At 43.9% G+C, this 26,598-nt stretch overlaps 1 protein-coding gene across 1 annotated transcript; it reads right to left on the minus strand.

Moving 5' to 3' along the window:
- Nucleotides 1-583: 583 nt before the first annotated feature.
- LOC111159065 (cartilage associated protein) lies at nucleotides 584-25,077 on the minus strand. The gene is made up of 7 exons (XM_022521444.1): nucleotides 24,507-25,077; nucleotides 21,629-21,778; nucleotides 18,739-18,910; nucleotides 13,011-13,139; nucleotides 9,503-9,648; nucleotides 8,475-8,558; nucleotides 584-1,492 (listed from the first exon to the last, which is right to left on the minus strand). The coding sequence occupies exons 1-7, from the start codon at nucleotides 24,975-24,977 to the stop codon at nucleotides 1,439-1,441; spliced, it is 1,206 nt and encodes a 401-aa protein (XP_022377152.1). The 5' UTR covers nucleotides 24,978-25,077; the 3' UTR covers nucleotides 584-1,438.
- Nucleotides 25,078-26,598: the final 1,521 nt, after the last annotated feature.

Consider the following 26,598-nt stretch of genomic DNA (forward strand, 5'->3'; position numbering starts at 1 on the left):
AACCCTTTGAGGTCACTGTTAACCCCTCCTTCTCTTATGCTCCATATCCAATCTGTCACCAAATCCTACAGGCCCAGCTTTCAAAATAAGTCCAAGTCTGACCACTTCTCACCATCTCCATTGCAACGGCTCAGGTTCAAGCCAGCACGCCCTTTGCCTGATGTCCCTGCATCTGCCGTTGGTCACAATATGGCAGCCAAGGCACTCCTCTCCCCAAACCTTCCAGTGGTTCCCATCTCACTCAGAGTAGGAGCTAGAGGCCTTACACTGGCCTAAGCCACCTGTCCTCTCTCCCACCTCCGTTACCTAATCTCCTTCCATTCTTCCCCTTGCCCATTCCTCTCCTTGGCCTCTTTGCTATTCCCCCACCACAGCAAGCATGTTCTCACGCATATGCTGTTCCCTCCATCTGGAATGCTTTTCCCTGAGAACTGCTTCCTTAAAGTCTCTGCTCTAATGTCGCCTTCCCAGTGAAGTTTTCCCTGACCATGCTATCTAAAACTGTAGCCTTATCTCCAGGCTTTTGTACTCATTTCCCTGCTTTATTTTTCTCCATAGCAATTAACACTGTTGATAGGTTGTATATATTTATTCTTATTTATTTGTTGTCTGTCTCTCCTTATAGAATGTAGGCTCCAGAGGGCAGGGTTTGGTTTTGGGTTTTTTTCTGTCATTCTGTACAGCATTTCCAGTGCCCAGGTCAATGTCTAGCATGTAGGCAGGTGCTCAATAAATATTTATTGAAAGAATGAATGAAACTAGACTCCCTCTGCTTTCTTGCATTCGAAATTTGAGACTTGTAACTGACTATTTTCCCCATGGGGGACCGACCAACCATTGTAAGACGTCGGACAGGCAGAAGTGTTGAGCAAAAGCCCTATTTCTGTAGCCTGCACTATCTACCCAAACTGTCTTTCAGTGGGGGCCGGAAATGGTGCAGGTCAGACCATGTGTAGGCTGTCGGGGGCGTGGAGGAATTTGGCCCTTGTTGTCTGCTTATCTTTTCTGGATCAGGGCATGGGGATAAAGGAGTCCAAAATCTGGAAGAGCGAAAACCCAAAGTAGGTCTTCACAATTACTTAATTTTAGGAGTATTTTTCTTATTTAAAAAATAATAGTGATTTTCTGGGGGGGAAAAATGGAAGACTGTCCTTCCAACGAAAACGGTGAGAAAGGTGGGCGTGAACGTGGACAAGGCAGGTTTGAAGATAGGGAGGGAGATAGGTGTGGATGTAGGTAGACCATGGGGAGGCAGACCATGGGGAGGCAGTCACAGGGAAGGCAGGTTCACCCCTTATTGTATGTTGTGAGAGCTGAGGCTTCCCTTTCACTTCACAGAGCAAAGAGAAGGCTTTGAGGTATCAACAACAAGGGCTACTGGGGTAAGGAAGACGAATCTGGGTCTCCTGAACATCGAGAGGCATCTCTCCGCTGTGGACTAGCCAGTCTCCTCCAGCTCCAAGAGGTCATCCACATATTCCAGAACCTCTCCCTGTAAGAGACAATAGGACACTTGTGTTAGGTGGGCTACCTGACTTTAAAAGTGCCAGTAATGACGTGCCTGGGTGGCTCAGGCGTTAAGCATCAGGACATGATCCCAGCATCCTGAGATCGAGCCCCGCCTTGGGCTCCCTGCTCCATGGGAAACCTGCTTCTCCTTTTCCCTCTGCCTGCTGCTTCCTCTACTCGGGCTCTCTCTCTCTCTGCGTCAAATAAATAAATAAACATCTTAAAAAATAAAAATAAAAGTGCTGGTAAGCAGAGACTGTCTCTAAGATGCCTCTGCTGGCTGCCTGCGTGGGCTGGAGCAGCCCTTCCCCACTGCCCTTGCGCCCAGAGGACCTGACGTCCCCCTGGGAGGGACGTGGCTTCCCCTCCATGTGAACGTGGAGTCACGAGCTCTGGAACCCCCGTGGGTGGCCCGTGGGAAGGGGGCAATCCAGCCACCCTCTTAAAGACCTGCTCAGTGCGCCCTCTTCTGGGCACCCCAAGCCCTTAGCAGTTATTCCACAGGAGCACTCTCTATCTATTCCCCTTCTGCCTTGATCAGCAGACCATGAGCTTCTCCAGGACCAGCACCTGGGTTGCTTTTCTTCCCCGGAATGTGGCACGCGGAAGGTGGGAAACCTGCTAAAGGAATGATGGAGAGTATTGGTGCACGGTGCTGGTGTGCTCAAGCAGTCACTCCCTTTACAAGACAGTCTCCTGGGTACAGTGGGACCACGTGCCCACTCTCAGGACTAGGAGCCCATCTGCTCCCTCCTTCTGCAATCAGCCTTAACCTGGAATAGCCCAGGATACTTTCTGATTTCCTTCTCCGCATTGATTTCTCTCCCAAAACACATCTGGGCCCAGCTGATGACACCCATTCTCTTAACTGCCAAGAATGAGTGAACCACCAAACAGGCCAAGTCCTGCTCCCATGAGGGCCAGCCCCACTGATGCCAACCACCCCTGCTAAAGCTTGGCCTCTTCCACAGAAGTCACCATCCCAGGCCTAGAGCCTATTTGCTCTTTTTGATATTTTAACACACTTCCCATTAGAAAAATATCAGCATCTGAGGATAGTTAGGAAATCTCCCAAGTACATGAGACGCTAAAGGGAGTCTTATTATTTTCACCAAATACATCTACCTTGTCATGCCTGAGATTAGAAACTGAAGTTATGGAAATGGAAGACTACTGATTGAAAAAACGATGTTCTAGGGTGTCTGGTGGCTCAGTGGGTTAAGTGTCTGCCTTCGGCTCAGGTCATGATCGCAGAGTCCTGGGATAGAGTCCTGGGATCGAGCCCCGTGTGAGGCTCCCTGCTCAGCGAGGAGCCTGCTTCTCCTTCCACCTGGCTCTCTTTCTTTCTCTCTAGCTCGCTTTACTCTCTCTCAAATAAACAAATTAAATCTTTAAAAAAAGAAAAAGAGAAAAAATGATGCTCTTTGGTTGCTTTCTGGATCCCAAAAGGAAAACACAGTAGAAGGATTATATGTATGGCCCTGACAGCTGTCTCCAGAGTTACTGTTTCCTGCTGTGTGGCTGCTGTGACATGGGGATGATGGTATTGTCTGTTCTTAGGTCACTAATAAGTACCCAAGACAATACAGATGAAAGAAACACAACCCCCTCTGTGGTTTGTTAGAATGGAGGCACCAAGAGCCTAGCTCAGATCTGCTTGGGGAATGCACCCATTCCCCAGCTGTTGGAAATGTCAATTACTGATGGCTGATAGCTGCCCCTTTTCTGGACAACTGATCTTGAATAAAAGGAGCAGCCCCACCAGGGAGCTTAGACACCAGCCCCTCTGGGCTGCCAACAACCAAGGACAGAAGGATAAGCTGCCTGTAAAATGCAGGAAGAGCTCTGTGGTACAATCCATGCTCCAGAACTCCCGTGGGATCAGGCTAAACTTGACTCCAGCTGAGACCATACATCTTCGTGGCTCCTTCCCTTGCCCCTCGCTTCTCTCCTCCCTGAGAGCACTCCCTCAACAAATCACTCCTGCAAATTATAATCTATTTCTTTTAGACCTTCCCAAATCAAACAACCATCAGAACCCGAAACTTGAAGTACCTATTTCAGCCTGCTTTATAAAGTTTCTGAAACCGTAATAAATGTCTGCAAAATTTCTAACCAGTGTGAGAACTTTCAGGAGCTCTTACAACACATTTCGACCCCAGGAAGATAATAATAAAGGAGAATGCCCTAACTTCAGTAGCTAAATTGTATTGATGTTTTGTTTCAATGTAGTATTTTGTCCTTTGGAAATTTTAAAGATTAAATTAGGAATTTTATTGTATTGATGATACTTTGTTTTAAATAATTACTTGCCATAATTTGATATCTAGAAAAGAAAATAGCTTGTTCTTTAGAGATGGATTATTTCTTTCACAATTCTAAAGCTTTGATTAATAAGTTAATTTCTTCTAGGACCTTTGACAGACTCCTTTTTTTATCTTGACTGTATCAAGTCCAAGAATACTAGGAGTTTTAAAGCCCAGGATAAGCCTGATGTTCAACGGGTGATTACTAACCAGCTGTGTAACTTTGAGCAAGTCACTCCACCTTTCTGAATTTATCTCCTCATCTGTGACATGACAGAACATTTCTGAATATCATAAAAATTCTCTTGTGCTAATATGTATGATTTTTTCGAAACATATTGTCTTTGTACATCAAGAGCGTTCAAAATGTTCATAGCCCTAGACCCAGGAATTCCACCCATGGAAATTTATCCTAAGGAAATGACCAGAAAAGAAGTAACCAATTTAGTCATAGCTATGTTATTTGTGAGAGCAAAAAGTTGGAAGCAACCTAAAAGCCTGCAAAAACAAAAAGCTTTACTTTAAAAAAAATTGATACCAGGGAATATTAGTCATTAAAAAGTCATGTTTATTATAAACATTAACAAAGTTACAAAAAACACACAATCCTCTCAGTAGGCGCAGAAGACAGCAAATGACAAAATTCAACACCACTTCATGTTAAAAATACTTGACAAACTAAGAAGAGGAGGGGAACTTTCTCAACCTGACAAAGGGCACCTACCAAAAAAACACACAGCTAGCAACATTCTTAATGCTAACACAATATTTTTCTTCTAAGACTGGGAACAAAACAAGGATGTCCACTCTCCCCACTTCTATTTGACATCTTAGTGGAAGTTTTAGTCAGGGAAATTAGCAAAGAAAAATAAACAAAAGTCATCCAGATTGGAAGAGAAGAAGTAAAATCACCTCTATTCATAGGTAACATGAAACTCATGTTTCATGTAGAAACTCCTAAGCAACACAGTCACACACACACACACACACACACATACACACACACACTTGAATGTACAAGCACGCATGCGCGTGCGCACACACACACACAACTATTCGAATAAACAAGTTCAACAAATCTGCAGAATTGCAATATCAATACACAAAAATCAATTGTATTTCTACATACTAGCAATGAACAACTGAAAAGAAAAATTAGAAAAAATTCCATTTGCAACAGAATCAAAAATAATGAAAATTAAGAAAACATTACTGAAGGAAATTAAAGAAAACCTCCAGTAGTGGAAAGACATCCCATGTTAATGGATCAGAAGGCTTAATACTGTTTTGATGTCAATACTATCTAAAGGATCAAAAAATAAATAAATAAAGGACCTTCAGATTTAGCACAATTCCTACAAAAAAATCCCAGCAGCCTTTTGCAGAAATTGGCAAGCAGGGTCGCCTGAGTGGCTCAGTAGGTTAAGCGTCTGCCTTCGGCTTAGGTCATGATCCCAAGGTCATGGGATAAAATCCCACATCTGGCTCCCTGCTCAGTGGGGAGCCTGCTTCTCCATCTGCCTGCCACTCCTTCTGTTTGTTTTTTTTTTTTTCTCTCTCTCTCTATCAAATAAATAAATAAAATCTTTAAAAAGAAAAGAAAGAAAGAAATCAGCAAGCTGATGCTATAATTCCTATGGAAATGCAAGGACCCAGAATAGCCAAAACAACCTAGAAGAAGAATGAAGTTGGAAGACTCACATTTTCAATTTCAAGATGCAGTACAAAGCTACAGTATTCAAGACAGTCTGGTACTGGCATAAGGATAGAAATCTGGATCAATGCATTAGAATTGAGAGTCCAGATATAAACCCTTACATTTATGGTCAGTTGATTTCCTACAAGGGTACCAAGACAATTAAATGGAAAAGAAAATCTTTTCAACAAATGGTGCCAGGACAACTGGATATCAATATGTAAAAGAATGAAATTGGACCCCTACCTCACATCATATGTAAAATGAAGTCAAAATAGATTGTAGAACTAAAGTCTTAAAGTTATAAAAATCTTAAAAAAAATAGGAGTGAATTTTCATGATCTTGGATTAAGTGAAAGTTTCTTAGATATTGACACCAAAAACACAAGCAAAAAATAAAAAAGAAATTGGTAAGCTGATACTGTAATTCATATGGAAATGCAAGGGACCCATAATAGCCAAATCAACCTAGAAGAAGAATAAAGTTGGAAGACTTACACTTTCAATTTCAAGATGCAGTTTCAACCAGACACGTTGGATCTCATTAAAATTTAAAACATTTATGCTTCAAGACACCATTAAGAAAATGAAAAAGACAACCCACAGACTGTAAGAAAATATTTGCAATTCATGTATCTGATGGAGGACTTATAACCAGAATATATAAAGAACACTTACGATTGAACAATAAAAAGACAAGTATCCTAATTAAAAAATGAACAAAGAATCTGAATAGACTAGACATCTCTCTGAAGAAGATATACAAGTGACTAATAAGCTTATGAAAAAATGCTCAACATCATTAGTCATTAGGGAAATTAAAATCAAAACCGCCATGAAGTACTATTTCACACCCACTAGAATGCTATAATAAAAAAGACAAACACCAAGAAGTGCTGACAAAGATGTGGCAAGTTGGAAATGTCATACACTGCTGGTGGGAATGTAAAATTGTACACCCACTTTGGAAAACAGTTTGGGAATTCCTCAACAATTTAACTAACTACAGAGCTACCATCTGACCCAGCAATTCCACTTCCACATATATAAGAGAATTTAAAACTTTTGTCCAAACAAAAACACGTGCACAAATGTTCATAGCATCATTATTCAAAATAGTCAGAAAGTGAAAACAACGCAGTGCAAATGTCCATCAACAGAGGAACACGTAAACAAAATGTGGTATATCCACAAAGTGGTATATTATTCAGCAATAAAAAGGAATTTTACATGTAACACAATATATACTACAAGATGGTTGAACCTTGAAAACATTATGCTCAGGGAAAGAAGCCAATTGCAAAAGACCACCTACCATAAGATTTTATTTATATGAAATGTCCAGAACAGGTAAATCCATAGAGACAGAAAGTAGATTAGTGGTTGCCAGGAGCTGGGGACAGAGATGGGGGAGGGATGGACAGAGGAGAAGGAATGGGAATGACTACTAACAGGTTTGGGATTTCTTTTTGGGGTAATGAAAATGCCCTAAAATTCTTAATGATGGATACACAACTTTGCACATATACTAAAAACCACTATATTTTGTACTTTATGGTGTGTGAATAAAGGTGTTCTAGAAAAACATCACAAGGGGAACTTCTCATATTACCATTTCAAATGGAAAATCCATGATATCTATTACAGTTGGGTTTATTATAAATAGATATCAGAAAATATAGAAAACATTGGAAGTATATATCTCAAAGTATCAAGAGTGGCTTGCTCTGGACCATTAGGAACTCAGCTCTTCCTTTTTCTAAATATATTTTTCTCCACTCTCCAAACTAGAGCATCCAACCTTGCTTGTGCGTAGCCAGCATTCCTTCCTTTGCAGCGTCCTTGTGACCTTATGTCAGGCTCTGCTTCTTAACCCAACCTAGGACTCAGGACACAGTGACCACTTTCTAGTCTATAAAGCCTTTCCACATGCAGTGTGATACTTCATTTTCCCAACCCTGTGAGGTCAACATTGTTAGTGCCATTTTATAGATGGAAAACCAGAGCTCTGGGGAATTTAGTGCCTGCCAGTGATGGGTCCACCCCACGCAAATTTGTTCATGGAAAGCAAATTCCATGATCATAACTTATTTCAAAGTGCTCCACCAAAAACCAGGGCAGTGGAAAGAGAAGACCCAGAGGCTCAGGGCCTCTGGGTCTTGCCCAGGAGCTCACAGAACTTTCCTCTCCCCCAGCTCTTTGTCTGTGAAGTGAGGGGTCAGGCCAGCAAGTCCCTCGCTGCCTTAGGAAGCATGCTCTGGTTTGTTTCAAACACATCTCTCTAAATACCCCCCATAATGAGGACTTTTCTGTGAGTAGGCTGCCCCACCCCAAAATGACTCCTCCATCAGCAGTGGAGTCTTTGTCAAAAAAAGGAGTCAGCTGAGGGGCACTCAGCTGAGGGGCACTCGGCTGGCTCAGTCAGAGAGCATGTGACTCTTGATCTCAGGGTCATGAGTTCAAATCCCACACTGGGAATAGAGATTACTTAAATAAAAACTTTAAAAAAAGAAAAAAAGGAGGCAGCTGAATGAGAATCAGGAATTTCAAGCAATCTCAGAGAATGAGAAAATGACTCACAGCAAGGACTAAATTTACAAAAAGAAAAAGAAGAAAAAGATAATAATCATAACCCAGAAAAACTGGGATGAGGCGTTCCAAGTGTGTTTGGAGTGCTGAGTCGTTGAAAATCCACTGCAATTTTATAAAGTTAAAAAATTATCACTGGATGACTTCAATGATAGGTTCCTCCATATTCACCTTCAGGAAATGTGGTGCTATGACCTGGGTTTTCTAGAAAGCTGTGTTCCCCCCTCCAATGCTCTTTCATTAAAACGCCCACAGAAATTGTATTTCTCAAGGTTCCCTTCTGTTTCAGGGATGGTTCTGCCTTCCAGTGATTCCTGCAAAGATGTGAGTAATATTTTCTCTTAGCCAGACATGTGCTCAACATGAAAACTTACCTCATCATCATCCATTATATTTTCCTTCGCAAAGTCATACAGCTCTTTCTGGAGTGTAGTCACATTAAAGAACTGAACGGCTTCCTGTTCAGACACAAACACAGAACAGTTTCTATGACCAACCTTTTAATGTCAGAACTGGAGGGAGGGCGAGACAGGGTATGGACTTCTTTTGGGCTTGATGAAAATGTTTAAAATTGGACAATGGTCATGGTTGTAAAACTCTGTGACTCTACTAGAAACCACTAAACTGTACGTTTCAAAAGCATGAATTTTACCGTATGTAAAACATAACTCAATTGAAAAAGAAAGGCCAACCCCAAATGAGTGAGAGAGTGAGACAGAGAGAGCGAGTGTGTGTGTGTGTGTGTGTGTGTGTGTGTGTGTGTGTGTGTTGGCAGGGGCATGAGGTGTGTATGGCAAACTGGGACAGTGTATAAAAATTCCAAGGAAAATACAAGTTAAGGGCAAAGACCAACTAGAAAAGATTTTTTAAAAGTAATATATAATCTGTGGAGTTCCCTGAAAACAAACACATGCAAAGCTGAGCTTGTCCATCAGGTGAATTAAATGATGGTCCATCCATAAATGAATCTATCTTGGAGGTGTTAAAAAATAAGTAGGTGTGTGAGTGTGATATGGAAAACATTCCTGATGAATTCTTGGAAAGACAAAGCAAGTTGCGCAACAGCAGGTAAAGTTTGACCCTGTTTCTGTAAAAATAAATAAATACAAGCTGTATATACGAGCAAATGCAGAGGGTAAAGAAAAAGTGTGGGATTTTGAGGGAATTACATTTTCTAAGTAAAACTATTTTGTAATGTTTGAAATTTGTAGTTTTTACTGATATAGGAATCAGAATAGAGCAGTAAAATGTTAAAAGACCAAAAAACCCCACAAAAACCCACCCAGAAAAAAGGGGTTCCCCTTCATTTCTGTAATAATGCTTTCCCCTAAGAGGCAAAGCAGTCGCCTAACGTGAGAAGGAAGAGGCCCGCAAACGTGGTGCCCCGCGCCCCGCCACCTACTGGTCTGGGCTGGAAATGCTCATCTGCGAGGCCCCACTTGTCCCTGTGGTACTGGTAATACACCAGGTTCTGCCGCATGACCTTGTCGTCGTGGTCAAAGAGCAGGTAGCTGACCGCGCAGGGGGCCGCGTTCTTCAGGTCGTTCACTGAGGCCGGGGAGAAAAGAGGCACAGGAAATCAGCAAACCGTGCCTGAAGTTCCCCTCAGCCGCACTGGCTTCCTAAAGAAAACATCCATGGGCAAGCCCCTCCTCCACAGCCCCTCCTTGGGAAAGCCTGTGACGGGCCAGAGCCATCCCTGGGTGGGCCGGGCACAGACTGGGTCTCCACAGCAGCCTGGGGAGTGGTTCTGAAACATGGAATTTCTCGTTAGGTAGATGCCTTTGCCGAAATGTCTACTATGTTCTACTTCAGGCTCCACTGACCTGAGCGGGGAAGGCTGGGTCCCCTGGACTGTCCTGGGGCTGAGGGATGTAGGGAGGAGATGCCTGGGTCCCATCTGGATGGCACCATAATCCCCAGATCCACGTAGCCCTCCTACAGCTAACCTAAACCTAGAAGACACAAAGGATGGTGGACCTTCTGGGCTGGAAGCGAGGTGAAGTCACCCGGTATCGACGTCTCCTTAGACTTGCCCCACCTATGACAGCACCTTCAGCACAGGGGATCTGCAGGCGTTGGGATTTGTTTTGGAGGTGGGGGGCAAGGGGAAAGAGGTGATTAGCCGCAAGCCCTTGGGTATTTATCCCGGCACAGGGCCCTCCAATTTACAACCCACTACCTCTGCTAAAGCTCTAGTTAGCCAAAACGTGGGTATGAATAAATTGTGCCACCCAGTGGCTGTCTCCTGTAACAACAACCCTAAAAACCGACGACTTCAGGGCGCGGGTTATTCACAAAGTCTGCAAGGTGGGGAAGGTACTTATTTCACGGTCTCCGGGGCTGGGGTTCAAGCATAAATAACACCTGTGCTCAAAAAATTGAGTGTGGTAGATAATCTCAAAAGAGTTCGCAACAGGGCTGACTTTCAAGAAGCTAGTTTCAAGAAGTATATCTTACTCATACTTTTCACTTGTAAACCCAGAAAGCAAAGATCTCCCGTGGAGCAGCGGGTAGAGCTAGAGGTTTTGGTCCACGGGTATCTACAGGTCACAGCCATCGTCTCTGATACTCAGGGCGATCTTCAGAGCATGTGAGGATTCCAAGGACAAGTGTGCTGCCAGAGCCTGGATGTATCTGGAACGCTTCTAAAGGCCTAGTGCTCTGGCTTTGCGCAGGCAGAGCCACTCCCTGCTCAGAGGGCTCGAACACCTGCTGGATTCTTTCCCTTTCAGAGTCCAACACGGGGCCTAGCTCAAGAAGGTGCCAACACAGGTTTTCAGGAAAATGAAATAAAAACACCAGCTTATCAAACAACAACAGTAGCTTGTGTTTTCATCCACAGAAAACTTTTATTTCTTTTTTTAAAAGATCTTATTTATCTGAGAAAGAAAGAAAGAATGAGCAGGGGGAGGCATAGAGGGAGAGGGAGAAGCTGACTCCCCGCTGACAGGGAGCCCAACGCGGGGCTCGATACCAGGACCCGGGATCATGACCTGAGTCAAAGGCAGCTGCCTAACTGACTGAGCCACCCAGGCATCCCAACAGAAAACTTTTAAACTGTAAATCCTAGACTGGCAAAGTATTGACAAAAGTTCAAGTTGGGTGATGGGCATACTATACAGTTCATTATACCATCATCTCTAATGTACACTTTACATTTTCCAGAATAAGTTTTTAAAATATACATGACTTTCCATAATTCTCCTTAAAATAGGGCTCTTCCAAGCATGGATGAATATAAACACAGAGTTAATACTAAGTGGGAATAAGTGGGGGAGATGGGAATGGGTGCTCTGCTTTGGGTGTTTCTCTATACATCTCTGAGATGCTCACTTTGCTGTAACAAGCCTATACTACACGTCTTTTCATAAGAAAGCGCTAATCAATCACTTAGACTGAAAAAGAGGGCTCTTCATAAGCAAAACACTGTCTAGGAGAAAATTGTCCCCTTGTCATTAGAACGCAGCCAAATAAATATTTGCTGAGGACCCATCGTGAGCTTGGTGTGTCTCATGTGAAAGCATGTTCCTAGATTATATAGAATAAGACTTGGGGCACGTGGGTGGCTTGGTCGTTTGGGCATCTGACTCTTGATTTTGGCTCAGGTCATGATCTTGGGGTGGTAGGACAGAGCCCCATATCAGGCTCTGTGCTGACCACGGAGCCTGCTTAGGATTCTCTCTCCCTCTGCCCCACCCCCACCCCAGCTCCATCTCTACACCTCACCCCACCCCTCACCAAAAAGAATAAGACTATTGTCCTCTATGCTCAATAATCCTTTACCTAGTACCAGGATTACAGTGGCAAATAAAATATCATCCCTGCCTCTATGCACGGGAAGGGACATCTGCTGAAGACACACCTCACCCTCCTGTTGATCTGAGGAACGTCCCAATCAAGGGACATTTCAGGATATCTCATCGTATCCTTAGATGAGGTTCAGGCTGTCATAATAGCAGGTTCACTGCTGAAAGGGGCAATTTCCCCTACTCACAAAGCTCTACTGTAAATGACAGCTACAGGGTCTTCTCAGGAATAATCCTGATGAACACAATTAAATACACACACACACATATAGAAGAAAATATTTTTTCCTTTTTTTTTGGGGGGGGGTCCCTTTTTTAACCTTCAGCAGGCACATCTTTCAGTCCTGAAGAGGACAAGAAGGGAGATAAAAAGGCAGGTGGCTATTGCAAGAAGAGGAAACTCAACAAAGAACATAATAGCCACAGTGGGCTGTGGAAGCCAAGGTCGCTGGTCCCTTGACAGCATATCCCTGAGTCCCCGAGGACACCCATCCCTGAATGGGAAGGATCCTTCTGTGCTTGCCACCACAAGGTTCCCACCACTCAGACAACATCAGTTATGGGGAGAGGAGGAAAGGGCAAAAAGACAGACTCTGAAGTCTGAACTCTGATGAACTTTCTCTTACATTTGTTTCCCTTCAACTCCTTGGAACGTTCTGATAGATTAACTCAAATTTCAGGCCCAAGAAGGACAGAGTGGAATAAAACTCAGTCTGGAAGGGAAGGCTGATGATAGGGAGGAGATAAGGCCATGTGCTAGTGTACAAATACCCTAAGAATTCCACATGTATCAGCTCACAAGGTTAGAACAATTATCTCCAATTTACAGATGAGGAAACTGAGGCACGGAGAAGCTAGGAAGTGATGAAGCGGAAACATAAACCCAGGTGGTCTGGCTCCAGGGTCCGTGCCCTGAATCACCAGGTCTTGCTGACTGGCTTTCTGTGCAAAGCACGGCACCAGGGCTGTCAACACAACCTTGACGAATTCTCTCAACAACCAGAGGTAAGTGTTGTTACCCCTGTTTTTTACAGATGGGGAAGCTGAGTCTCAGGAGAATTAAGGACCTTGCCTAAGAGCTGGTAGAAGATAATTACTTACATTTATAGTAAGCAAACTGCAAGTAATGATACATGGTGGCCACAAATTTCTCCACTGGGTAGCCTCCTATAACAGGCGTGAGGTTCTTTTCACACTGTAGTTTGCATTCCAGGACCTCCACATAATGATCTGAAAGAAGCCACACAAATTCTCAGAGCAGCGCATTCATCAGCCTCTCAGTACTCCCTCTGCCCCACTCAGTGATCCAGGTAAAAGGCAAAGATGATACGGGGAAAATACTTGCAACACTTATGATGAAAGGGCTAAAATCCTCAATACATAAACTTCCCTAAAACAGTAAGAAAAAAGACAAACACCCAATATAAAATGGCCAAAGGATGTTCACAGAAAAGAAATCATAAAAATGGCAAAGACACATTGTGAAAAGATAAACCTCATTTGTTATGAAGAAACACAATCCCACCTAAAATAGTTTAAATTGCTAAATTTGCAAACAACAACAAAAATCCTGTTTTGTTGAAGTAGGGTTGACACACACATTACGTTAGTTTCACGTATACAACATAGTGATTCAACAAGTCTATACGTTTTGTTGTGTTCCCCATAAGTGTAGCTACTGCCTGTCATTTAAATGGGCAAAATTTGGGCGCCTGGGTGGCTCAGTGGGTTAAGCCGCTGCCTTCGGCTCAGGTCATGATCTCAGGGTCCTGGGATCGAGTCCCGCATCAGGCTCTCTGCTCAGCAGGGAGCCTGCTTCCCTCTCTCTCTCTCTGCCTGCCTCTCTGTCTACTTGTGATCTCTCTCTGTCAAATAAATAAATAAAATCTTTTAAAAAAAAAAAATAGGGCGCCTGGGTGGCTCAGTGGGTTAGGCCGCTGCCTTCGGCTCGGGTCGTGATCTCAGGGTCCTGGGATCGAGTCCCGCGTCGGGCTCTCTGCTTGGCAGGGAGCCTGCTTCCCTCCCTCTCTCTGCCTGCCTCTCTGCCTACTTGTGATCTCTCTCTATCAAATAAATAAATAAAATCTTTAAAAAAAAATAAATAAATGGGCAAAATTTTAAAAATTCAGTAACACCCAGTGTTAGGGAGAATGGTGAAATTTACACTCTCCTATTCTGTCATTAGAAGCAAAATATGAACACATTTTTTGGAGAGCCATTTGGCAAAATGCATCAAAGGTTAAAATGCACATATCCGTTGGCCCAGCAGTCTACTTCTTCTTTTTTTTTTTTTAATTTCTTTTCATCGTAACAGAATTCATTGTTTATGCACCACACCCAGTGCTCCATGCAATACATGCCCTCTATATACCCACCACCTGGCTCCCCCAACCTCCCACCCCCTGCCCCTTCAAAACCCTCAGATTGTTTTTCAGAGTCCATAGTCTCTCATGGGTCATCTCCCCTTCCAATTTCCCTCAACTCCCTTCTCCTCATCATCTCCCCATGTCCTCCATGTTATTTGTTATGCTCCACAAATAAGTAAACCATATGATAACTGACTCTCTCTGCTTTACTTATGTCACTCAGCATAATCTCTTCCAGTCCCTTCTATGTTGATACAAAAGTTGGGTATTCATCCTTTCCCAGCAGTCTACTTCTAGGAAAGTTTCTTTAGACACAAGCACATATAAGCACTGTTGCAACAACAAGCAGACCTGGAAATAACCTGACTGCCAATTAACAGGTGATTAATCAATTATGGTACATACAAATAGTAGGAATCTAAACAGCCATTAAAAGAGAATAGGTAGACCTAAATATAATAATAGAGAAAGACATCAAAGACTACATTTCCCAACCTCCCTTGCATCTGGGTTGGCGCCCTATGATTAGTTGTGCCAATGAAATGTGGACGCAACAACTAATGAAAGCTACTTCCACTGCTTTCAGGACTGGTCACTAAAATCCTCCCATATGAACCTCGGCCCCCTCCCTTTCCTCCCTTCGTGCAGCTACCGGCAAAAGATCCAGGATGATGGTACACATTTTGTTGGCCAGACTGTAGACGATAGGTACTCTCACACATTTTTGCTAGGAAACAAAATGGTAACTTAAAATACACTTAAATAGTTTACAAAGACATTTTCTCTTTGAACTACCAATCCGACTTATGTTGACTCTGAAAACACACCTCCACACTTAGCCAAAAAAAAAAAAAAAAAAAAAAAAAGGCCTGAAGTTCTCCACTGAAGTATTACATGTAATAGTAAAAGACTGGCACAAACGAATGTCCATCAGAGAGTTGAATAAACTGTGGTGCCTCATTCCCCCCACCCCTCAGTGGAGTAGTCAGCAACAGCAAAAAAGAATGACTCTCTCTATGTGCTAGCCAGGATATATTGCTAAGTGGAAAAAACAAAGAACAGAACAGTGTATAAAGTACGGTACCTATTCGGTGTGAGAAAAGCAAACAAAAAATACAGAGAAATAGATGTACGTATATACAACCTTTACAGAGAAAAAAGAAATCAGGCAAGAATCCTCAATATCCGCTCATTTGCTATGTGTATGGTCATAGGGGAGGGGATGGAGACAATTTGATGAACAGCAAATTGTCCTCATCATGAAGTATTTTTTTCCCAAATTATTTATTAGTATCAAAAGGAAAAATAGTATTGCTGAAAAGCTGGGAACTGGAAATTACCTGAACCAAATGCTTAAAAATCAACATCACCAGTAATGGGCAAACAGGTACCATGCACATCTGAACGGGATACCCCGAGAAGCATACTTCTGTAATGTTCCAGCCCAATGTGTACAACCTGAATGTAATAGGAACCCATATTGAGGAATATCCTATAAAGTGACTGGCCCATGTTCTTATATATTTTTTTAAAGATTTGACTTATTTATTTGACAGAGAGAGCACAAACAAGGGGAGCGGCAGTAGAGTGAGAGGGAGAAGCAGGCTCACTGCAGAGTAGGGAGTCCAGTGTGGGGCTCAATCCCAGAACCCGGAGCAGGACCTGAGCTGAGGGCAGATGCTTAACCGACTGAGCCACCCAGCCACCCCTAGCCTATATTCTTAAAAAAATATGAATGACATAAAAAAAAAAATTAATGGCATAAGAAGAAAGGCCAAGGAACTATTCCAGATTAAAGAACACTAAAGAAAAATGACAAATAAATAGGAAACATGATATTGGACTGGAGTGTACCAGGAAAGAAAAAGTTGCTAGAGGGCGTTTATGGAATAAGGGGCAAAACTGCAATATAAACTATGGATCGGATAAAAGTATTGTCTCAATATTAAGTTGCCTGAATTTAATAACTGCATTGTGGATTTATACAGAATATTGTTATTCTTGGGAAATTTACTGAAGTATTATGGGGTAAAGGGTCATGATGTATGCAACATACTCTCAAGTGGTTCTGTAATAAAAATAATTACATACACATATCTAGAGAGAATGATGAAGTAAATGTGGCACAATCAGTGTGAAAAATTGGTGAATCTGGATAAATAGTTTATGAGAGTTCTTTGTACTACTCTTGCTACTTCTTTATAGGTTTGGATTACTTAAAAATAAAAAAAATAAAAATGAAAATGAAAATTAAAAAATTATTTTAAAATAAAATATAAAAATTTTAAACAAAAAAAATTTCTCAATTATCCGTCTATCTACATATAAAGATATAGAGATATATCTTCGGTAGATCAAAGATAAACTGATCTTTGCTTATTTTTGTAGGAAAAAAAACCTTATAGAGGTATAAGCCGGAAGGTAATAAAAATGGTTCCCTTTGAGGTGAGTGGAATGGGTAGAAGAGATGTGGATAGAAGCAAGACTTCCTAATAACTGCCTGTAACTCCTTCCTCCCCTTCATCCTAGGAGATAATAACTCCACTACTAGTAGCCCGAGGGTACATTTTCCCCCTTTGGGGTTCACCTTCACCCACATTTCTATGAACAAATCCATATTGAGGTATCCTTGTGTATGTCCGCCATCTATATCCAGTCAGGACCCTGACTATACAGAAGGAGACTTATTTTTTACAATGTATCCTTCTGTGTCTTTCACAGTTTATACTATGTGCATATATGTTACCTATTCGAAAAATATAATAAGGTCCCAGATTAAGTATAATGTAGGTGAGGTGAGACGATTTCACTGGGGAAGACTCTAGTCAAGACTGCCTGGGTTCAAATCCCAGCCCTTCCCCAGAAAACAATAAGCACAGTACTTAATCTCTCTAGGCCTCAGCTTTCCCAGCTATAAAATGGGGAGAATGCTAGTACCTTTCTCATAGGGTTGCAAACTCAAAATAATATCCATAAAGAGCATAGAACAGGGCCTGACATCTAGTTAGAACATAATGTCACTTTTTCTAGCAACTGTCTATAGTCAAAACATGGTAACTCCAAGGAAGCACTCTTTTCGTACCCCTCCTTTAGTCTGAGTGTGGGGAGTACTTCCTGATATTACAGGCATGAAGGGATGTGGGAAGGAACACGAGAACTGAGCACCAACTAGGAAGCTGTCTTGTGCCCCCACCTCCACAAGAAAAGAAAATCAACCCTGAGCCTGATCAAGCCTCACCATCCAGCTACCAAGTTATAAGAAATACAGGGAATAGGGGCGCCTGGGTGGCTCAGTGGGTTAAGCCGCTGCCTTCGGCTCAGGTCATGATCTCAGGGTCCTGGGATCGAGCCCCGCGTTGGGCTCTCTGCTCAGCAGGGAGCCTGCTTCCTCCTCTCTCTCTGCCTGCCTCTCTGCCTGCTTGTGATCTCTGTCTGTCAAATAAACAAATAAAATCTTAAAAAAAAAAAAAAAAAGAAAAAGAAATACAGGGAATAGAGGACCAAGGGGGTACAGTCAGCAAAATCCAGACTATGGGAATCTCTCAGGGGCCAATGATCTCGTTTTTTCAATAGCCAAAGGGAGAAAATAGATGTAGAGGAAAAATCTACTGATGATTTAAAAGGCAACCAATTTGCTACAATATTTTTGAGGCTGGAGGATATTACGCTACGTGAAATAAGCCAGTCACAAAAGGGCAAATGCTATAGGATTCTACTTCACCAGGGTACCCGGAGTAGTCCAATTCACAGAGACAGAAAGCGGAGTGGTGGCTGTCAGGGAAGGAGGGGAGCTGCTGTTGAATGGGTACGGGACATCCATTTGGGAAGGTGAAATGATGGGTGGCTAAGATGGACAGCGGTGGTAGGGGCACGTCAGCGCACATGTATTATACGCCACTGGAATGCACCCTTAAGGGTGGCTAAACTAGTAACGTTTTATACAATGTGAGTCATGAATTGCTCTCAGACCCATTTTTATTTTTCCAAAAGCCTGTAGGGGATCTGTAACTGGGCAGGGCTGATCTGCGGGACCCCCTTTCTAAGGCTGTGCTTGACTGAACACTGTACTCAGGGATTTTTTTCAGAAACCCCTGCTAAATCAAAGGCCGGACATGTGGGTTACATATTACCTCCCCAGCCACCCTTCATACTGAAGCTCAACAGCTACTCAGAGGGTCGCCTGGGTGGCTCAGTCAGTTAAGGGTCTGCCTTCAGCTCAGGTCATGATCCCGGGGTGCCAGGATCAAGTCCCACATTGGGCTCCTTGCTCAGCGGGGAGTCTGCTTCTCCCTCTGCCTCTGTGTACCACTCAGCCTACTTGTGCTCTCTCTCTCTTTCAGATAAATAGATAAAATCTTAAAAAAAAAGGGGGGGTCCTCACAGTCCCTCAAGTCCCCAGGAAGGCACACAGATGCCACAGGACAGCTGTCCCATTTACATGTGGAATATAGCCTGCCACCAACCTGCGATGGAAAGATAGAAATCCTTGAAGTCCTTGATCTCCCTGGAGCCCTCGCAGGCAGCGAGACACTCGTAAAAGGCTTTGAAGAAATCGGGAAGGGCCAGCTCCATGTCTGTGACGGATGTCCTCCAGTTCTCGCCATTGTAGGCCCGCACGGCCCGGATGAACAGGCTCTGGAAAGCAAGAAGAGAAGGTGAAGCTCCCAGACATGAAGGAGCAGGGCCGTCCAACCGAGAAGAGTCAGACCATCGTGAAGCTCCACTCTCATTAGTCCCCAAAAAACCACACCGACCCTTAATTGAATAGGAAGCCGCCCAGGAACTGACTTATATCTAGCTTTGCTATCCTATGTGCAATGGTACGCTTCTTACTTGATTCAAAAAGTAGGAGGTGTTTGATAATAAAATCAAATTCAAGTCAAGAAAAAAAGAAAAACTACAGTGACAGAAATCAGGGCACTGGCCGCCAAAGGTCAGGGGTTGGGACAAAGGTGTGACAGGAAAGGGGCCTGAGGGAACATTTTAGGGGAGATGAAAATATTCTGTGATGTGACTGTGATGGTAGTTACACACTCACATACCTTTACCAAAACTCATTGAATTATACACTTAAAATTAGTCAATAAATTTCAAATAAGTTCTACGTCAGTAAAGCTGGTTTTTACAACTGAAACACAGAAGAGATATATGCTTGACAGCGGGTGGCAGACACTCTTCTCCCAACAGTTAAGTATAAAATAGGAATGCCAAGCCTTAGTGCTAGTTCCGGGGGAGGGCGGGCATGTGCCAGATGGTGGAACGTCAAGACACTTCTGCTAATTGCTGACTGGACCAGATAAAAGAGGAATAACTGGGCTGAGGAAGCCTCTGAGTCTCACAAGAAAAGAGACCTCGGGTACATGCACGACCCCGCTCACCTGGAGGGTCCTGTGGAAATAAGCACGGCATGCTCCACTTGGAGTTCTTGTTCAGCTGCTCCAGGATGGGGGTGTCTAAGGACCACCCCGCAGACCTGAACCCCAAGCTTCAGGTGTCAGGTAGAGAGGCTGATCTCCCTGAACCTCCTGAGCATGCAGCATCCCCCGGAAATAAGGCAGGCAGAGAACCGAACCACATGCCCAGAGGCCGGGAAAACGAGCAGCAAGTCCAGGCAGCTGGCTCTGCAGGGACCGCTGGGCGGCAGCAAGAAGAAAGCCACACCTGGAGGCGGAAGCCTTGGGCACACAGCCGGGCAGCCCCAGCCCACCCGGCAGGACTCTGAGGGAGAGAATGGTCTAGCCCACCTGCAGTTAGATGCAGTGCACTGACCATGAGCTCTCAGCTCTGCTCCTCAAGTCCAGTGAAGACCACAGTGAAAAAGGTACAAAGACAGAAATTCTTTTCACTGAGAATGGAAAAGGAACCAGCAATAGACAGGACATTTCAACAACTTTTGTAAGGACCGAAAGCCAAATTATCACAGAGGAGGGTCTAGGGGGAAGTGATCCCCCCACCTGTCGCCACCATGCACTACACTATGTCATACACCTGTCGGCATTTGCAGGCACTAGCGACCACAGAGACTGGTGCTAGGCACAGAAGAGAAAGCAGGGCCAAAAGTCTGAACAGTATTGTTAGAGCCCCAGGTTTCCTTCCACACCCATCTGTCCACCCAAGGGATCATACCTCCTAAAGGCGCTCCTCACCAGAGACTGGTGATTTATTCTAGAGACTCCATCTATAAGGGCTGGAGGGTCAGGGATCAGGCATAGCAGAGCGGGGGTTGAGGCATGAGGCTAAGAACCAAGAAGCAGATAAAGTCTCTGACTCAGCTGTGAGGCCCCCACCGCTTTCCCCAGACTGGCTCTCAGACACAGACAGACAAGCATGATATTTCACGAGTCCTGCAAGAGCCTGGAGAATGCTTCCCTGGAAAACTGATCAAGACTCTGTACTCTGTATCTGAGGGTCACCACCAATGACAAAGTGAGCTTGCAGTCTGGTCGCATGACAGGTGACCCTAAAGTCAGTCCTTGGCTGGGATCTATCAGCTCCTCATGGATACTTCCAACACATCCCTTTGTTTTTTAACCGTGCCCTAAGCCTTCCCAGGTACCATGCCCCTGGGTACCAAACTCAATAGGTCTGAACAACAGTAAGTGCTCAAAGGAGTTAGATGCTTCTTCATTCATTCCCATCAGACTCCCCTTCACAGATGCATAGATTTCAGTACCCTCTAATCTGTCAAGTCAGTCCTCCAAGCTCCTCGATTCCCTTTCCACCTCAATACATATGTGTGTGTGTGTGTGTGTGTGTGTGTGTGTAAAAAGATATGTCTTCTAGTTTCATCAGAAATGGAGACTTACGCTCCTGTTTCTTGTGTTTTTGGTCATTTATGGATGATATCCAAGATATGTGTTTATTCCTCTATCTGAAAACTAAATGATCCAATGACCTCCTTAAAAACAAACAAACAAACAAACATATTTACCTCCTTACAGAGGGAGAGAGAGTAGGAGTGGAAGGGGGCATAGAGGGAGAGGGAGAATCCCAACCAGACTCCCCATTGAGAGAGAAGTCTGACCTGGGGCTCAATCTCACAACCCTGAGATCATGACCTAAGCAGAAATCAAGAGTCAGACACTTAACTGAGCCACCTAAGTGCCCCCAAATGACCTTATTTCTAAAATACAGCATTTAAAGGAAATGTGGCTTTAAGTGCATCATAGAATGTAAAATCTCATTCTCAAACGGGTCAACTGTGCAAAAAAGTCAATCATTTCCATTGTCATAAAACTCAACAACACCACCAAAATCATTAGAGGTCCTGGGATGTCAATAGCTATTCATCAAGACCCGCTTCTGCAGCCACTCACACTGCAACTGGCTGGCTGTGTAAAAACCCAAATATACCTCGTATGACTTTGTTTCCAAGTCCTTAATGTAGTCCTCGGCATCAGGCAAGCTCTTGTAATACGCCATGTTTCTCTTCATCATTTCGTCATCGGGGTGCTTCAGTAGAAAGGTGTGAGCGGCAGCAATGGCTTTTGGAAGATTATTCGCCTGAGTACAACAAAGAAAGGGGAGATCTGCTCAATGGAGGATGAGCAGTGATTTTTGCAAAACCTTCAAGTAACTCTGTGTTTCAACACGATGCTTCCAGCTGAGGGTTCCGGACTTCCATGGCCCATCAAGACTTGCGCTCTCTTGCCCTCCAGCTTCCAGTGGGGTTCACCAGTGAGGAGCCCCAGTGGGAGCCTGAAGGAAGGCAAGAGGTTAAAGTTGGGTTACTTATCTCCTCGCTCCTCCCTTCAGTCATCTTGGGCCACTACTGGCCTTTATCTGAAGGTCACAGCTCTTCTCAAGGTGGCCCTCTCCCTCCTTCCTGCTTCCTGGAACTGTCCTCTCCTGAGCCTTTTTTGGCCCTGGGGGGGGCTGTCATTACTAGCCTTTGTAAATAACCACTTTTCAACATTCCTCCAATTACCCAGTGGGACTACACCCAGTGGGACTACACCACACCTTTTCTGCTGGAAAATATACTAATATTTTCCAACATATAAATATATTGGAAATATATATAATATATATAAATATATATAAATAATGTAAATATATAAAATATATAAATATAAGCATATAGAAAATATATAAATATATAAGAAAATACATATAAATATGTATAAATATATCATATATAATATATAAATATTATATATTATATATATTTATATAAATTTATATAAATTTATAATATATTAAATATTATATCTATATTATATAGATATAATATATAAATATATAAATTTGCATTTATATAAATATATAAATATATATAAATGTAAATTTATATACTTATATATAAATTATTTATTCACTTCAGCTTGGGCCCTGACCTCTGGAACATGGAGCTACATCTTGGCAGCTAAGCCTCCAACAGAAACCCAGGCAGGTTTTGGAGAAAAGGACTACCCTCCCAGGTGCTCTTGAGAGACAAGCCACCTACATGAGAGGACTCCCGCCACCTACCAAATGAGCCACTCCTAAATCAGCCTCAGTGTGTAGCAGGAGCAGACAGCTTTGTCTCCCACACCAGCCTCCAGACTGTAGGTGCCGGGGGCGTGTATATGCATACCTCCAATCATGTCCTCCCCCACCCCATACACGGAGATTGACAAGAGAAACATCGTGAAGGCAAAAAATAATCCACACAGTAACACCACCTCAAATCACTTCTTCAGTGACTTTCTACTGAAGCAACTAAGTGACGATCCTGGCTTCCTAATAAAATCTTGAACCTTTCCTGTCCTTTGGGAGATCTCAAAATACCAAGACAGACGGTATTTCACCGACTTCTAAGTAAGTGATTGTATCAAGACCTGTGAAAGGTTTTGAAGAATAGCTGTGACCATCCTGACCTTTGAGGCCACCATCATGAAGGAGAAAACCTTTGCCTTCCTGTCACATTAAGTAAAATACTCTTCCCCTCCTCCCTATATCACTTGTTTCAAATTCATCTGTAGATGAATCAGCTTCTACTAGTCTCCACTTTTAAAAATAAAACATTTCCCCCTTGATTATATGACTCAAATTTGGTTCAGACTGTATCTGGCAAAAACTAGGCAAAAAAGAGAGAATTAAAGGAGTCATTTTTGTTAAAACATAGCCCTTTAGGAGCCAGCCATCATTTTTCAATGTCCTGGAGCTTTATTAATCTTATCCCCCGGTTCTATTTTAAACTATTTTTTTTATTGCCAGGACAAACATTTACAAAAGTGATACTTTATATAAAAATATGAACACAGAAATAACTCAGCTTTTCACCTACTTGGGGTTTTGTGCTATTTTACTGTTCTTATGAATGCAACCTAAGGTGGCTGTTTCAGAAATATGAAAAACAGATCTTGCAATCCAAAGACTCAAAGCAAAGTTTCAAAACAAAACAAAACAAAACAACTTCTACCTCCAGAGTCTGGAATGCGCCCTGAATCTATTTTTGTAGTCATGAAAATGACTACAATATATTCCCTTAAAAATCATTTTCAATTAGCTAAAGTAGAAACTGGACTTTGAGAGGGCTTTTCTTGGCAAAAACTGGTAACGACCCGCGAAGTTAAAGTCGCTTTATCCAGTTAGGGCATTCAGCCCATTCTTAAAACTTGCGGGTCCCCAGAGAAAGGAATCCAAGGATCAAGAACTGCCATTTGTGCGCTATTTTTAGCCAGCAATCACAGAGTTTAAGCAGCCACAGAGGAGTATGATAACTGTGTTAAATCCCAGATCAAAGGGCCGAGAGCGCCAACCTTGATGAGTCACAGCGCACAGTTCTGCTCCTCTAGGCCGGGGTGTGTGCTCCCGACAAGCCCTTGCCCTGGCCAGGTCTCAACTTCCTTTTCTTTAAAAGGAACTAGTCGGCACCTCAGGTCCTCTTCCCTTCTGTTACTGAAAGTCGCCACTTATTTGAGAAAAGGGGGTTTTAACGGTATGCACAGAAAAGAGGAGTCTGTCTTCAAGTAACAGGTTAACATTTATCAGGCACTGCTGGGTGGCTAGAAGCTCTGTGTACCTATTCTCTGCCCCAGAATAACCCTTCTAGATAAGTATTTTCATCCCTATCTAAGATGAAGAAGGGGGGACAGGATTTGGAGGCGTCCTTTGGCAACGCTGGGTAGGAGCAGGCTGCACCGGGGAGGCGGTGCGAGGCCACCCCAGGCGGAGGGGCGGGGCCGGGCCTGGGGGCGGGGCCGGACCGGGCCTGGGCCTGGGGGCGGGGCCGGACGGCCAGACTTGCCTTGAAGTAGGCGAACTGCAGGAACTTGTAGGGCTCACGGCGCTGGAAGTCGGCCAGCACTTCGCGGCTGGGCTGGGACTGGCGGAAGGCTGGCAGGCCCTGCTTGCAGCGCTTGAGGCAGTGCGCGCGGCGCAGCAGGCCCCCGAAGAGGCGCAGCTCGGGGTAGTGGGCGAGGCCGGCGGCGGGCTCGGGCTGGGGCACCGCGCTGCAGTTGCGGTGGCAGAAGGCCTCGCTGTCGCGTAGCAGGCGGTGCAGCCGCAGGCTGATCTCCAGGTAGCCCACGCTCTCCGCCCAGTGCTCGCCGCTGTACTGGTCCAGCGCGTGCCGGTAGGCCGACTCGAGCGGCATCAGCTCGTCCCGCGGGAAGCTGCGGAAGCTGTAGCGCTCGTACTGGGCGCGCCCGCAGCGCGGCACATAGCCCGCGCACAGCAGCGCAAGCAGCGCCACGGCCGCCCGGCTCCCCCGCTCCATCGCGCCCGGCGGAAGGAAGGAAGGAGGGAAGGAAGGAAGGGAAAGAGAAGGCAAGGAAGGCGGAGGACTGTGCTACGCGGCGAGCCCCAGGCTTGGGAGGCGGGGATACCAGCCTCCGGCCCGCCCCGTCCTGCTGGCCGTCCCCACCCAGCTGGGGGTCCGGGAGAAGCTCCCGGCTCCGGGAGGGTGCCGAGGTGGTGCTGCGCTGCCCTCTGGTTCTGCACGGTCTAGCCCGAGCTCCCGGGCTCCACTGTTCATTTGTTTGGAGCTGGCGGTCTGCAAGCCAGGCGCGGCGCTAACGGATCACAGCGCAGCTTAAACTTTCTCATCACTGAAGACTCGTGAAATCACAGATTTCTAGGCGGTGCTCTCGGAGTTTTTGACTCAGCAAGTCTGAGGTGAGGGTCTGAGGATTTGCATTTCTAACCGGCACCCTGGTGAGGCTGCTGCTGAGGGCCCAAGGCCTGCACTTTGATAACGCTGCCTACGACCTTACATTTCAGTGAGAGAGGAAAAAAATAGAATTAATAAGGATGTCAGTGGCACTTTGTAAGCTACTTAGCTGATCGAGTTGAAGATGCACACACCTTGAGTCTGCGATTTTACCCTTCAGAATATGATCAAGAAACTTGTATGTGTGCCTCAAAAGATACAGATGGAGTGTTAAAACAGAGCTGTTATTTTCCTAATTCTTTATACTTTTATTTTCAAATAATTTGCAGAAAAGTTACAAGGATAGTACAACTCCTATGTATCCATGATCCACATTCACAAATAGCTAATATTATGCCAGTTCCTTTCTTTATATTTTTTTCTGAATCATTTGCGAGGAGGTTGTTTATATTAAGCCCATGTGACCCTTAATCTTTCAGTTTGTAGGTCCTAAAAACAAAACTAGACAATGATCAATGATCAAATCCAGGAAATTTCATGTTAATAGAAGAATTTAATCTAAATTCCCTATTCCAGTTTTATCAACTGTCCTAATAATGTCTTCTATGTACATTTTCCGCCCCTCTGGACAGGATGCTGTCCAGGGTCATATATTGTATCAATTTGTCTCCTCAGTGTAGTGGTCTCTAATCTTTTAGCTTTTCTGTTCTTCAGGTTTTCTCATTATGCCATTGACATTTTTCAAGAATACAGTTCAAAACAATGCGAGCCACTATACAACTAGTAGAATGGCCAAAATCCAAAATACTGAAAACACCAAATGCTGACAAGGATGTGGAGCAAGAGGAACTCTTATTCACTGCTAGTGAGAATGCAAAATGGTGCAGCCACTCTGAAAGACAGTTTGACAGTCTTACCAAACGCAACATACTCTTTCCACACCAGCCAACAATCAATTGCACTTGTTAGTATCTATTGAAATGAGTGCAAAATTTATGTCCACACAAAGACCTGCACAGAAATGTTGACAGCAGTTTTATTCATAACCACCAAGACTTGGAAGCAAACAAGATGTCCTTCAGTAAGTGAATGGATAAAGAAACTGTATAATTCATCCAGACAATGGAACATTATTCAGCATTAACAAGAAATTAGCTATCCTACCATAAACAGACATAGAGGAAACGTAAATGCATTTTACTAAGTGAAAGAAGCCAATATGAAAAGG

The sequence above is a fragment of the Enhydra lutris genome, unplaced genomic scaffold (assembly GCF_002288905.1).
Source record: "Enhydra lutris kenyoni isolate GAN:26980312 unplaced genomic scaffold, ASM228890v2 scaffoldscaffold66, whole genome shotgun sequence".
NCBI classification, from domain to species: domain Eukaryota; kingdom Metazoa; phylum Chordata; class Mammalia; order Carnivora; family Mustelidae; genus Enhydra; species Enhydra lutris.

What these genes read in the sequence shown, in the direction of transcription:
- LOC111159065 (XM_022521444.1), bottom strand. Translation starts at nt 24,977, where the DNA reads ATGGAGCGGGGGAGCCGGGCGGCCGTGGCGCTGCTTGCGCTGCTGTGC. An exon ending in TGGAAACAAAGTCATACGAG is followed by an intron (nt 18,911 to 21,628) that starts GTATATTTGGGT and finishes CTTGCTTTCCAG; the next exon opens with AGCCTGTTCATCCGGGCCGT. An exon ending in AGCATTTCCAGCCCAGACCA is followed by an intron (nt 8,559 to 9,502) that starts GTAGGTGGCGGG and finishes GTGTCTGAACAG; the next exon opens with GAAGCCGTTCAGTTCTTTAA.